The sequence below is a fragment of the Streptopelia decaocto genome (genome assembly GCF_964273445.1).
Source record: "Streptopelia decaocto genome assembly, chromosome: 4".
In the NCBI taxonomy this organism is placed as follows: Eukaryota; Metazoa; Chordata; class Aves; order Columbiformes; family Columbidae; genus Streptopelia; species Streptopelia decaocto.
Window position 1 is genome coordinate 7,744,806 of NC_138658.1, and position 15,229 is coordinate 7,760,034.

At 40.9% G+C, this 15,229-nt stretch overlaps 1 protein-coding gene across 2 annotated transcripts in view; it reads left to right on the forward strand.

Annotated features, from left to right (window-relative positions):
• The first annotated feature begins 7,242 nt into the window (after positions 1-7,242).
• The window catches only part of SEC24B (SEC24 homolog B, COPII coat complex component), a 45,568-nt gene continuing 37,581 nt past the window's right edge, over positions 7,243-15,229 (forward strand). For both annotated transcript variants that reach the window (XM_082050905.1, XM_082050906.1), the window contains exons 1-2: positions 7,243-7,498; positions 12,439-13,146. In XM_082050905.1, the coding sequence (XP_081907031.1) occupies positions 7,378-7,498; positions 12,439-13,146 (829 nt within the window). In that variant the 5' untranslated portion in view covers positions 7,243-7,377. The remainder of the gene's footprint in view (positions 7,499-12,438; positions 13,147-15,229) is intronic.

Here is a 15,229-nt window from a genome sequence, read left to right on the forward strand (position 1 = left end):
TGATGGATTAATATAGAAAGGCCGAATAGATGAATGGCGGGTGGGGAATGAAGATCTAAGTTTCCACTGCAAAGTAGAAAAGGCAGAGAAGGTGCTATTTTCACTGCACCTGGAAAGGCTAAGTACACTTGAAAAACCAGGAGATCAAATCCTCAAGAGGACTGGATATGGGTGTTCCTTAATAGGTAGAATTAAAAAAAAAAGCCCTGAAAATAACTGAATACCTCTTCAGTGTGAAGAACTAGAAATGTGTTAAGCATTGATGTGATCTTGAAGCCCAGGATCCGCAGCACTCTCCTCTTTGTCCTCTCTGCCTCTCTCTCCCCATCAAAACTCCTCTGTTAACCTGTATTGTATTCTGCCAGGTAGGAAAATCCCATCTAAACCTAAACTGATTCTCCTTTTTTTTCCTCCAAAGAGGTACTGCCGCACAAAGGGAGCAGGATTATCTCTGGGGGCTTTATGAGGTGGGAAGAAGAGCTGCAGAGATTGCAGAGTAATTGCTTTTCCATTAACTATTGTGCAACCTGTCAAACTAGGCAAGTAAAAGCCCCTATAACCTATTAATAACCAGTATCACTGGCAATGTTTCTTCCTTTCAAATATTATTTCAAATGTTTCCTACTGATTCTCCTGTTATGTGATTGCCAGTAATGCTGCCACATTGTACACTGCTTCTGACATCCTATACACCAATAGAAGGGAAAAAAAAATTAAATCATAAATCTAATTATTTTTTTTTAATTTAGTGTTATTACCTGCCATTAGTTGAAAATCAGTGTTTTTCCTAATCAATTCTGTGTGAAATCCTTAAGAACTAATGACCTCAGCACACTACATGGGAATAGATTCATGCCCCAAGCTAGCAGAATGCATCTTGCTTATGTCTCCTGCAGCTGGGAAATGTGAATGCCTGCTGCTATTCTCAAAGGGCAATTTATTTATGGTCCTCCCCCATGTTGACCAGCTCTCTTCATGAATGCATTTACTTGGGGAACAGTAAAATAAAATCTTTGAGCACAGACTTCTGAGTTGCTCACAAGTCTCCAAGGAGATGGAAAAAGAAACCCCTCATTTCTCTGCTTTCTCCACCCTGCATGTATGTAAAGATTTTGGTCCTGCAACACAACCCTGGTGTATAGAAAGCAAACAGTGTGCAACAAGCACAGCAGAAGTCGTCACAGCTATAGGAAGTTGACAGCATGAAATTTGGTACAGGAAGGCTAAGTCTAACCCCAATTGCCCTGTTCAAGTCTAGCCTAGAGCTGGAAAGAAAACAGCTGGAAAGAAAAGACATTCACGTGACAGCATCCACTGCTTCCTGAACAGCTCCAGGCTCTCAGTGGTGAATGAACATGTGCTCCCAGTTTCAGAGACCTCAGATCATATTGGGTTAATTTATCTCCTGTAAACATAATCCTTGCTCTTAGGAACTATCACACTGGGGGAATGGTGCCTGTCCAATTGGTTTTTCTGACAGTATTTTGCTCTCAGAAACTATGCAGGAACACAGACATATGCTTAACATCCTTAATCTAGAAGGTACTTAAAGGCATTATTAACTTTGGGTGCATGTTTCTGAAGCAGAAGGCTTGCTGAAATAGTAAAAGGAATATAAGAAAATGGCTGTTTGATCTTCTGGCCAAAACAAATATAAATAAACAGATCTTTGGGGTCAACCTGATATGAAAACAAAAGGCTTTTTGACATAAGGAGAAAAAGAAGGGTGATATGAGCTGAACTCAATATGAATCGAGTTGCCCTGCAAGTGCTGCAAGTCCTTTTGTCACCCTTCCTGATTCTGCATCCTACAGCAGTCAAAAGTGCTAAAGAAAGTACTTTTGAAACTGAAAATATGGACTCATGTCTAAATGGTGTCATGCCAGAGCTGCTTTCTTTGCAGGCAGTAAATAATCCATCAGCAAATGTTCATCTACTTCTAGAACGGACCCCGAACTGGGATCCCAGTTACAACAAATGCAATTAAGTAGAGGTGAAAGGGGGAGAAAATCCAGAGATATCTCTCACTATGGGCCGAGAAGCAGTGATGTCTGTTTGTCCCAAGTCATAGCAAGCACCTACAGAAAAACAGTTTGCCTCAAAAAATAATGCCACACAACACTTCCCCTCTGTCCTTGCAGGTGTGACCTCCATCTGCACTATTTCCAGTACAATGTGAAACCACACCGCACAACCTGCTCTTAAAAGATAAGATGGCAGAGACCTATTTTAACTTCTTTTTAAAGCAAAAGCTTCACACCAAAAGTAAGTTGAACTTTATGTAGGAAAATTTACATTCTACGTTAGAAAAATATTTAGATGCAGGCACTTGATTAGTGAAAGGAAGTCACTAACTTTTATTGTTACTTTTATAATTTTATGTCATGGGAAAGCAAATATTGCAGTCTTAGCAAAACAAGTGCTAAACAGAGGTACTTCCTCCACTGCTTCCTGCTCAGGTGAATTTGAAATTACAGTGCCAACACTTATTTCAACAGAAGTCAGTGGTGTAAAAATAAAAGGTGAATTTCACCCACTTTGAAGAATAGAATTAAATTAGCAAGCGACTGCTGGAAAGAAGCTAAAGGTAGGTAAAAAGCCACAGTTTAAAAAGCTCCAGGTAAGACTGAGACTGGTAAGGCTGTCAGAACAACTAGAAGCACAAAAGGATTCTTTAGATGGGTGGTTTACACATCTGATAAGATTTTAAATAAACGTGTCTTTCTCCGTGAATGCTACTATCTAGCTTGTGCTTGGAAATGAAACTGAGCATTACAGTTTAATATTTTCCGTGTATATAATGTCATGTGAACCAATCTGTAAGTTTTTTTATTCATTAGATTTATGTACTCTTCTGCACAATGAAAAGCACTCTCCAGGTTCCCTCAGCTGAAAACAATGCACTGATACTCAGGAAAAAAAAAATTACCTTAAATAAGTAGTACTTGATAGGGTACTGTGAATAAATATGGCTGCAAAAGGAGACTATGTCACTTTCTATGATGACTTTGAGCCAAGTTTTTCCTATACCAGTATGGAGCTTCATGTGCCTTCAGAGTCAGTCCCTCTGAAGCGGACAAGGCAGTCAGTGCAGAATCTGGTCCTGGTCAGCCAGAGTCCACAATATTTAATTGGCATGACAAGCTTCCCCAATATTGCCAAAACATCTTGTGAGAGGAATTTTTCATTTAGTTTCAGAGGGCAGCAGTCTCTTCAGATAAGGATAGAGGCATTTTAGCGTCTTATGTTGTTTCAAATGTACACAGAAAACCAGAGTTTCTAAACCGTTCCTACAAAGTCCTTGAGGTTTACAGCACTAAGCTGCTAATCCACGGCAAGGTACTTTCAAGTTTCAATTGTGCCTCAATGTTTTAATTATCTTCTATTTTAGTTTTGGATGGTTTGATCTACAGTTCACATGAGCCTATCTCATTGACTGCATTCACATGAGAAACCCTTTGAAGCCGAGGGGATCTCCATGTGACTGAGCTCCTCAGGACCTATGGTGTACATAAATAGTGGAGCTCGCACAGTCATAAAATGTAGGGGAGAAACTGCGTCTTTTGGTTTGGGTCTGTGGGTTTCTTACCACCCATGCGAAGATACAGTGGGGACCAGTGACGCAGACACGCATTAAAAAATGAGAAACATTTTTGTACACAAGTTCCCAGGCTTGCAACACATTTCTCTTTAAGAAGTAACAGCAAGCTGCACTTTGGGGGCAAGCGGCACATCTGGAGTCACGGGAGGAAGAAGGGAGCTCCAGTGCTTCAAATGAGTCATTGTTCCATCTTAATGGAAAACCTATAAAATATCAAACTGCCAGAGAGTAATAGATCTTTCAGGGGTTTATTAGTTTTACAGGTCTTATAAAAATTACTGGAAAAACATAAAACTTTAATAGCTGAAAACTGAAAAGGTTTCATGAGCTTAAGCTTGGCCTGTTTGGAGCCCAGCATCACTACACTTCTACAGCTGGGATGTGGCACACCAGCTGCAAAAATTCCCCAGACTCCCTCGCTTTTGTTTAGCTGTTCTCCAAGGTCACATGAAAGCTTGTGGTTAGAGTGTCCCTTTGAACACAATTTCATGAAAATATTTAGATCTCTGGATATAGCTGAGGTTGTTCCTTAGTCATAGCCAGCCTGATGATTTCTAAGTATTAATGCCGAGGACTGAAGTTTGCAGCTGATGAAACCACGCAAGATTATTACAAGTCTAGCTATAGAGGAATATGTTTATCTACACTGCATATTCAATGTGCTTACCAGGCATAATTGCCAGTCAGGAGTATCAAATTAAGTAAGAATTTATATTTCCAGATTTGAAGAGGTACCCTAGAAATTATAGACTAGACCATGAACAGAGATGAGACTCATCATTAGGGGTTCCAGGATGGAACAACTACTCAGACTTTCAGTCTCAGACACAGAGGCCGTAATGATTAGCTATAATACATCCAGCAACTATCAGCTGTAGCAGTTCACAGAGCTCACCGCCTTGGTCCCAAGAAGAGCTAAATCATTCTCTTACATCACTTACAGCCACCCCCGGATGGTGACAATTAGACTGCTGTTGATGTTAAGGTAGTCAAAGATGGCTGGATTGCTACCATGAGACTGGCAATGGCAGTGACAGTCCCCTTTATCCTACAGTCTTCACAGGGACTGGTAACAATGATGTCCATATAGAATACGCATGCACAAAGTTTTTCTTAGAGCTGGTGGAACTACAGCCAGGCAGATTCTGCTGCTTTCTGAGCATTGGAGAGAACCAAAACCAAAACCAAACCAATCAGACAAACAAACAAAAAAAACCCCAACCCACAAACAAAAAAACACACCGTGAAAATTAAGCAAAATTCAGTCTTGTGTCCCCAACCTGAATACCTGCCAAGTGCTTCAGGTGGACACGCAGAAGCTCTGGTCATTGCTGAGACAAACAACTCCTCTGGAGCTAGCTGGTTAATAAAGAAAAAAAAAAATCTACATGGAATAAACATGTATGTGTGTGAGAAAGCTGAGCTGCATCACAACTGACTTATCTTTCTCTGGTAGGTTTTAGATCTTTGAAAGACTTTCATGTAAAATGGAGCATGACTGCCCTGGAGCATCTTCTACTAATTAGCCGGCTACAGATGAAGTAGGGTGCAGGGATTTATCCTTCAGTCAGACGCAGAGGTCACCCGAGCAGAGGCACACTTTACAGTGACATCAAGTGTCTTGATTTGCCTTTCTCATTCTGGAAAGCAATTGCACTACAGTGACTAGAGGCAACTTACCCAAATATAATCATGTTAACACATTCTTGGGCCTGTGATTGTGAGAATGTAAAGCTTTATTACTTAGCACTGAAGTGGCCCACTTCCCGTAAGAAAAGCAGGAGAACAACTAGAAATTCATTAGTGAGTTAGGGTGACCCACAGCTATATTTTGCTCTCTAGGTTTGGACATTTCATGCCCCTTTTATCATATTATGGGTAATGAGATACACTTTCACATTTTGCTCCCCCAAACCCAAATGGCAGAGGGACCTTTTTGTGTCACTGCAAAACTTCCAGTGCCAAAGGCCAAAATAAATCTATTAGTAATTAAGCCTCATCAACTGGCCAAAGAATTTGCTACTCCTGTAAGCTTGTTGCTAGACTAAGTGGAAGCAATGGCCTAGGTGAGCCAGCTCACGTGTTATTTATTGCATGATAGCATAAACAGCAGACAATGATGCTCATTTCTTGTTAATGCATTCAGATTCATTATAAATGAGGAAAACAAAATTAATGGATTTGAGTTTATGGTGGATTTCCATTAGGGGCTTATGCTCTAGCTGCCAGCACAACTGAATTTCCAAAGAATTAATGGGTTTAACCACAGTGTAATTTTTGTTTGTATAAAATAATTAATAAAGCCGTATGAAAGGTTTTGTAAAAGCATTCACAACAATGGGGAAATTCCCAGTTGCCTCTTCTTGCTTTTAGCACAATGATATATATCCCCTTATGGTTGATCTGAAATTGATGTGCAATTTTCACAGATTGTGATATAGGATATATTTACAGTCTCCCTGTTCAAGGAGTTAGAGAAACAAGACTTTGGAGAGGGAAACCTTTGCCAAAACACATTCACATGTTGTTGCATGCTGTGTCAAAAGATAGTCATAGTACAAGGGAGCAGTTATGCACCTTCTAGAAAGGCCCTGAGAACAAAAAGGCAAACCAACTGGTCATGTATATTTCTAAATTATTTTGGTCAGTTTCTCCAATATTTAACGATGCCTTGCATGCTTTGAACAAATAACAGTAACAGTCAGAGCTGGACCATATGCTTAGCATACAGGCAAAATAATTTAAAAAGTATTAAAGTGTTTAATCACAGAAATGCACTAATAACCAGTAGGAAAAACAGCATAGAAACAGGGAAAGGACTGGTCAAATATATGTAACAAGTAGAGGTGACTCAGTATCATTGGACTTGGTCTTGACAACATGATCACTGGTAAATGTTATTGTGCTTTTGACTTCTGTACATCCTGCATAAAGAACCTGAGCAATTAATTCAGTCTTGAACAACATTGGAGTGAATGACAGATGACATCTAGGTGGTAGACAGGCACACAGTCAAAATTAATACGATTCAGTGTGTGGTTGACTGCAGAAATCATTAAATTGAAGGGAGATCCTTTGCCAACAGGGAGGCTCGCGAACACTTTTTCTGTTTAGACAACCAATGATAGGAAAAGGGGCAATGGATACAAACTGGACCACAGGAGGTTCCACTTATTCTGAGAAGAAACTTATTCTCAGTGAGGGTGACAGACACTGGAACAGGCTGCCCAGGGGGGTTGTGGAGTCTCCTACTCTGCAGACATTCAAACCCGCCTGAACCCCTTCCTGTGTAACCTCATCTGGGTGTTCCTGCTTCGGTGGGGGGGGTTGGACTGGATGAGCTTTCGAGGTCACTTCCAATCCCTGACATTCTGTGATTCTGTGTGATTCTGTGCTACCGTGTACGACTGAAAAGCCTTGCCTCATCTCACCTCACTCCAGTCAAGGGCTTTTTGTCTATATAGATAGTGTACATATGGGCTATACAGAGAATACACAGCGTGCGCTGCCAGTACAGGAAGAACAGGGACTCGGGGCCTGAGGGGGCGGAGCGCGCGTCGCGGAGGCCCCGCTAGGGGGCGCTGTGGGCGGCATTACCGGCCGCGCGGCGGCGGCGGGAGCGGCGCTCGGGCCCCGCCTGCGCTCCTGCCCTCCCGCTCCCCTGGGGCGGCCGCGGCCTGCCGCCCGTTGGCGACCCTCGGCGCCCGGCTGCGCTCGGAGCGAAGGCAGGAGGAGGAAGAGGAGCGGACCGGAGCGAGGAAGCGCCGCGAGGAGCCATGTCCGCGCCCGCCGGGCTGCCGCCGCGGCCTGCCGGTGCCGCCGCCGTTTACCCGGGCGGGCCCGGCGCCGCTCGGGAGGCCGCGGCCGCTCAGGGCGCTGCGCCGCGCTACCAGAACGGTGAGGGGCCTGCGCGGGCCTAGCGCTGGAGCCCGGCCGCGGGGAGCCCGGGGCGCGCTGCGCTGCTCCCTCCGTGGCGCCCCGCGGTTCTGGGGGCTGCTCGGGAGCCGCGGGAGGTGCGGGGCGCCGAGGCGGCCGCTGTGGAGGGTTGCGGGGGAGAAGGGCCGCCCCTTAATGAATCCCTTTCTCTGGAAGTCAGGCAGCAGAATCCGCTTGGGAAAGGCACGTCCAGCTCCGGGCCGCCGCCGCTACGTGCGGGGTGAACTTTGAGGAAGGTGCAGCCCCTCCAGCCTCGCTAGAGAGGCGGGGGACGCGCTGCCTTCTCCCGTTGCCGGTGTGCGGCTGGGGGGCTGCGGCGCCGGCTTTGTGGCGTTTGGGGAGGCCCAGGCTCCTCCAGGCCTCGGCCCTGCCAGTCGTGCCGGAAAACCACTTACTGTAGATGAGATTACTGACAAGCTAAGCGTAACTGTTTAGGAACTTACAAGTAGTAGGTTGGTAGGTGTTCCCACAGCTGAATCTTTGGGTTTTGAGTTTGAATAAAGCAGACTGGACCAGTGGAATGTGGGTCGCTGAAAAACAAACGTAAAATTGCTCAGAGTCACAAAGTACTGACTTGCTTTTCAGAGACCTAACTGCGCCGTGAATTAAAATAATTACCGTGCAGTTCCTTATTTCTTTTAAATTGGTGCCCTATAAAATCAATTCCTTATTAATACAGCTCGTTAACTTTCCAGAATGCCTGTATGATCTTTGTCCCCACCTAATTATGGTTTGGTATCTAAATTGGGCCTCTTGTTTGCATAGAGTTTTAGCACTTACTGTTAAACCCTTTATTTTGTAGTCGGGCTATTTTGTGCACAGGCAGTTCTGCACACATACAGTATGCAGGGTAATTACCTACAAAATTTTTTACTCATTAATATTTATCATGTCCAAAGGGGTAGTTAGGCGGTATGCACTTACATGCCTATAAAGTAGGTTTCGACTCAGTTTGCAGATAATGCAGAAATCACTGAAATGAATGAAGAGGGAGGTATTTAAATGGTAGATTTTAGGGAGATGCTAATGTCTGAGATGTATCTAAACTTTAGTATTATAATACTGAGTTTTGTCAGAATTATTCAGAAAATGCCAAGTTATATGGCTCTTAATAAAAACCGTGTTGTTATGAGGACACAGCTACCACAACGTCAGTAACCTGGAAGTGTGTTTCACATAAACAAACAGAAACTGACATCATACATTCTGCTTGTGTTTTTGACTGAATGAAACAGTAATTTTAAAGAGCCATCATTACTATTTGTTATTTTAATTAACTCCATGTTGCTGTTCATGATCTTAACAACAACTTGTTTAAAACCTTGTAGCAGGCCATTTATTTTCTGTGAAACACTTTTTTTTCAATTCTGAGAAATGTATTCACTGTTCAGTAATCATCTTGAATTTTTATTGTGTAACTTGCTAACTCCTCAGCTTAACTTGGACTTCTGTGTTCCTTAGGGTATCTTACAGTGATGTGTGTTTGATGATTTGTAAGCAAGAACTGTGTCATTTTATGTCATTTAGCAATAACATTCCAGAATTTTTTGATTAGTGTATCGGCTTTCTTTAATCTTCTGAAGTTATAACACAGTATTTGAGGTTTCTTTTTAAAAATTGTAATAGGAGGGCAAGTAACAGAAAAAGACTGTACTGGAAATATCCATTCTGTTTGATAGAAACTAAATTTCACAAATAAGATTGCCATTGCTGTTGAGATACCGTTTTTTTGTCAGTATAGTGGCTTTTAAATGTGAGATACCTAAGTGAATACAACTATTTTCGTATTGTCTGGAAGAAAACACTAGTGCATCCTTTAAGATGTTTAGAGTGGTTTGTAAGATTACCCTTGGTATCTCTACTAGCATTTTGAGACTGTGTTTTTCATTATGAAGCTATTTAGCAATGTCTTCTCTCCTTCCTCAGCCTTTGGATCTTTTGAATAGTTCCATTAAATTTGTTGAAGAGGCTGGAGGTCTGAAAGGTACAATGTGCCTGAATATTTTGCGAAAATGGGAAGCTGAGTGAATGAAGGAGCAAGACATCAGTTCCATGTCTGAGCTACTGTGAGAGCTGCACAGTGGCTTGTTTGGTGGCAGTTAACAGGGCACAAAGTGTTGTCCCCTGTCCATCCTAAAAACCACCTAAGGGTGCTTGAGGCCGCTGTGGTGAGTCTTCTCTGGAGATGGGTATAGACACGTTAAAAGTTGCAGAAAACTAACAGGTCTCCTTGGCTAGGAAGTGGTGGTGTAGTGTGTGTAGACTACGTGTAGGTAGAGTAGGCAGCAGATGGCTAAATTATTTGGGTGAGAGAATGAACGGACATAATAATCCAAACAAACATGGCACTAGCAAGCAGAGCTTTATTCTTTCGCATAGTGGTATGGCCATAGTGCTTGTTTTCTTTTCATTGTGTTTTTTTGTTGTTGTGTGGTTTGTTTGGGTTTTTTTTTGGTGGTGGCTTTTCTCCCCTCCTTAAAAAGTGCTAAGGCTTATGGTGTTCACCTGTTAATGTCTGTGTAGTTATACATTATAACATTATAAAGTATTAGTTTGTCTCTAAAGGAGAGGTTCCCTACTTTCATTAAAGAGATGGCGTCTTAGCAGTACACCTTCTGTGTGCAGCTAAGGTTTTAAACTCCTCTAGTGGAGTTTTTTGAAAGAAATTTACCAATTGTTTTGGGAGGAAGGTAGGGTACCTGACACATCAAGACAGATTGTGCAATTAGCCCGATTTTCAAATGACACTGAAGATGTACCCAGATTTCCAGCATTGAAATCTGTCCAATTATCTCGTCATCATTAGTAGATTCAGCTGCTAATTGCAGTACAAAACCGACTTTCTACTCACATTCTTTATAATCAAATGTTCAAAAAACTCATTTCAGGTAATGGGAATCATCTTTTATCTTGTTACTGTAAAACTTGCTTTTAAAGGACCAGGAGTTTGAAATAGAAAAATACATTTTTTTCAGATGTTGAATGTGTCTGTCTTGGTGAGGTCTTCATGGGATTTATACTCTTGTGTGCTCATCTACAGTTCTAAACTTACAGATATTTCTACTTAAAAATCTGAATAAAGATGACTTGGGCATTCTGTAATGTAGAGAGTGATATTTTGCATTGGTAATTTAATCTGTCTATGGTGTGTTTTTAAACCAGAGCTACATAGTGCAAGACATTGCAGTAGGTGATTTGATATGCAGCCTTTTATTAAGAAGTCAGGTGCTCCTAAACTAGTTTGTAATTTATACCTCCTCAGTTTATTCTGCATATTTTAGTAGAACAAATGCACAGAGTCTTCAGAAGAAAAATATGTTTTCTTGCCATGTTAAGTAACATAACTGCTTAAGTAATAAGCCTTGATGGACATAAGTTATTAGTGTGTTTTTGAATTTGCTCATTCAGACTTTAAAAAAGCAGACTGAAAGTCTACCAAAGTTGACGTAGCTGTTAATGACTTGCTAACTCAAAATCCTTTTCCTTTAAAGGAGAATAAACTACAGCTTTATGAAGCAGCTGCCATGTTTTCAAGAAAATAGTGAATCAGAAGCATAGTTACATACTCTTCTCAAAACTCAGGGTGTAATTATTTTTTTAAGCTCCTTACGCTTTCTCCCAAAGTGCCTTTCTGTCTTTTTAACCGGAAGTCCAAGTTACTGCTCATTTTTTATCTCCTTTCTCTTCTACTCAACTTCCTAGGTTGTCAATTATGAAAAGGCATTTTGAATTTTATCAGAAAGCAATTCCAGACAGTATGTTCCTTGCTTACAAGACTCTGTTAATAAATTTGTTATTAAAATTGCCTTGCAAGTTCATCAGAGAACATCTGGGTGTTGCTTTGAGAACAGTGACTTTTCAGAATTTCAAGACAACAAATAATACGTACATTTTGTAATCATTGTAAATATAAGGGGGGAAATGAACCATTCGTTATTGTCCCAGTGGCTGTTTAAATTTGTGAATGGCCCAGTACTGCACTTGTGTTACTGTTCAGCGAGGGCTGGGAAATAACACCGTGGTCATTCAGCATGAGGTAAGCAGTAGGGTGTGGTAATTTTAAGAAAGGAAGTTATCCAGGGAAATGCATTTTTGGTTCACTAGAGAATAAAACAGGGTTCAGGAGAACTTGAGGAAGAACTTTCAGATTTACCATTGATCAGGTGGCATTGAAAAAAATTGTTTGTACATAGTTAACTTTTGGTCTCTAGCAAACATGTGCTTGTTTGACCCTCGCTGGACCAATTAACCTCTAATGTTGTAGTGACAGCAGAGGTCAGTTTCTCTGATACCAACATTTATACCTGATGTAAGTGTCAGGCAGCAACAGAAATGAAGTGTCTAGTCAGTATGCTGTAGTTTCATAAAAACGTTGGCTTTCATAAAAGCGTAATACAAAAGAACATAGAGGACAAAAATAAACGCCCTGCAGCACTTTATCTTGGTCACTGTATTGAGGATTTGTAAAGAAGCGTACCTACGTTTTTCTATATTGACTTGTTGGTTTGACTGCAGCTTTTCATTTTCTGTATTAAGTCAGTTTCAAGGCATATGGTTGTGTTCAGACACTTAAAAGCTTACTGTTGCTTGCTATGTGTTTAAATATTAACCTTCAAAAAAGTCTTAAAAATATTGAAAGTACAAATGTGAAGTATACAGCTTTGGCATAGAAGCAACTTTCAAAATGGAAGCAATCCATTTTTCTCTTATTTCTCTGTGCATTTGCAAATTACTTAAAATATTGTATTTTGCATGTGTTATACTTGGTTGGTTCTCTTTGTGCTGATGCAAATTGACCTCAAAAATAGTGACAGAACACAAGAAGAAACCAGTTGTTTGTTAGAGTAAGTACTGAGTCCCTTGGCACCATTAATACATATGACATTTTCTCTTCATTTCAGGTCCTGTTCAGAGTCAGATGCAGTTCCCTTCTGGCTATGGCTCGCATCCTCCGAACTATAGTGCACCCTCAGGACACTATTCCCAAGTGCCGAATAAAGCTGCTGTGTCTTCACATTTGGATAATCAATATAGAGCCAGTTACTACCCTACTTACTATTCAGCACCAGCACAAAATGTTATGACCCCTTTGGTGGGTTCTAGTGTGTTGAATACACAGGAATCACAGCAGTTTTACAACAAAACTCCTCCACATACAGTGGGGTCAGCTGAAGGACCTATTCAAGGAGCAATATCACCTGCATCCTACTTGCATACAAGTGCTCAGCAGTCATATTCAGCATTTGGTAATCACTACAGCACTTCAGTCAGCTCTTCAGTTACATCTCAGGGATTTCCCCTTAATTCTGATCGCTACACCATGCCTGTGGTTTCTACTGCCCTGTATCCCAATGTTTCCTATCCTGCGGCTGCTGGCGGTGTGTATGGGCAGGCATTCACCTCTCAGAGCCTACCTGCTGTTGGACAATTCAAAGAGACAAATACATTTTCTAGCCAGAGTACATCAGTACCTCATTCACTTCAACAGCATGTTCCCGTGGGATATAATTCAACATTATCAACCCTTCCGTCTGCTCAGTCTGCTCAAGACAACCTCAGCAGGCATCTCACTGGATCAGTTGCTAAAGTAAACAACCAAATAAATACAGGTATGGTATTACGTGAAGGGTAGTGAACTTCCAGATATGTCTGGGAAACATCGGGATTCATGTGCTTTTGGTGGTTTGTACTTGTTCACTATGTGAAATTCTGTATCGTAATTTTGAATTATGTCCTTACTCATTTTTGAAGCTTGTATCATTTGGTTACCACAGTCCTTGCAGTCGTATCTAATGGTATCACTGACGTGTTTCTAGGAAAAGATACAGAAAAAAAATGGTATGTGGGGCATGGTGGTATTGTTTGTTTGTGTTTTGGTTTTATTTTTAATGTAAGTGGCCTTGGGAATTTTTTCATGCGGTTTTGAAGGAATGTTTTTAGTTTGGATGTAGCTATAGAAAATGAAGTTGCAAAGGTGCCAGTTGAGGGCCAGTATACTCAGTCCTTGCAAGCTGCAGCGTTTTCTTCATGGGGAAACTGAGTTACAAGTTCATAGGGTAGGTGGTACTTGGTAAGAAGAGTGGAAGAGATTTAGAGATAAGGGAGTGCTCACACATTGAAACATATTGCTCGTCCTCTGAAAGAGCAATAATGTGTGCAGGAAAATACCGGTCTTCTTTCTATACTGGTAATTTTCTGACTTCATGCAGTTTTAGCTTATAAGCTGTGCAAGACTGATGGTTTTCTGATGAGACTGATATTGGAGAACTCTAGAATGTTTCATTTTTTATGCCAGATATTTCAGATTATAGTTTAATGCTGGAATTGTTTTAGGAGTCCTTGTACCTGAGGTTTTCTAAGACCTAGGGCATGGTTTTGATGATGGTAAAACTTTGCCTGGGAAAACCAGCTAGGCTTACATCAAGCTCATCCAATCCATATCAAGGCTGAATTTAGTTTCAGTGTTGCCTTTCCAGTTCCCCCCAAAACTAAGATGTAGAGTGTCAGTCATCCTCCAGCTCAGTCTTAGTAGTTTGAATATTAGTAAATTTAAATTCTGTCTTCAAGGCGCTCTTTGTGATTTTTCTTTAAAAAGTATGAAACAAGATACTGTCTAAGAAAATAAAAATAGGGAGCTTCTTAAAAAACTTCTGAAATTAATGGCATTTCAAGGTTGAACATAAAAATGAATTCTTTCAAGGACAAAAGGTTTAAAACTCTGGCAAAAAAAGGAAGTTCTGTTGAGCACAGAATCTACAGCTGGATTTGGCAGAATGCAGGTGTCATTTCAAAATGGTAAGATTTGCAGTAGTCATATGAAAACACCTTATTGTTTGTTCAGACTGTCAGTGTTTCATTTACGGAAGTTTTTAATTTAAATGCCTTTTAATTTTATTTCCTTTGAGATAGCCTTAAAATCTATGATTTGTTCATAACAATAGATCTTAAAAGGAACAGCTGTTTTGAAGGTGAAACAGTTGGGCTGACCAGAATGTGAAAAGCAGTATGAGCAATAGATAGTCTTATTTCTGAACCATTCAGTGCTCTTCTTAAAGGAGTGCTTGAGTTAATACATGGCTTCAAAAGAATGTAGTCATATTACACTTGAATTTCAAAGAGCTGATGATAAAACTGGCTGTGGTAATAGTTACAGAAATGAACACTGACCCACTATTCCTGTTAGACTTGAGTAATGTTGCAGTACTTGGTTGGTTTGCCAGACTGTAGACATAGTTGCTTAAACCACGTTTAACCTCTTCCTGAGCTGGTAAACATGCTGAGATAAGTATGCTATGAAGATACGTGCTTCATTGCACAGGGGACTGGGTTTTGGAACTGATTGATCTGGAGAATATCTGTTTTCCCTTCCCTCTGAATCCTGGTTCAGCATCAGCACACAAATGGTTCTGCATGTACTGACTGGGAAAGAACAAATAAAGGTAGCAACCAGTAGCCAGGCTGAAGGAAGAGCTGCACTGGTTTATTACTAAATTCTAAAGACTTAGACCATTTTTGAAGTCTGGGACTAAACAGACTGCCTCAAATAACATCCAACTTTTTTTTTTTTAGTGTGGAGTTCAACATCTTTGCCTACAATATACTAAAAATTCAATTGCTACAACACCTGGCTAATAAAAGATGGCAAATAATTGTTTGCTTCTGGCATAACTGATTTACTGTTTGGGCACTGAT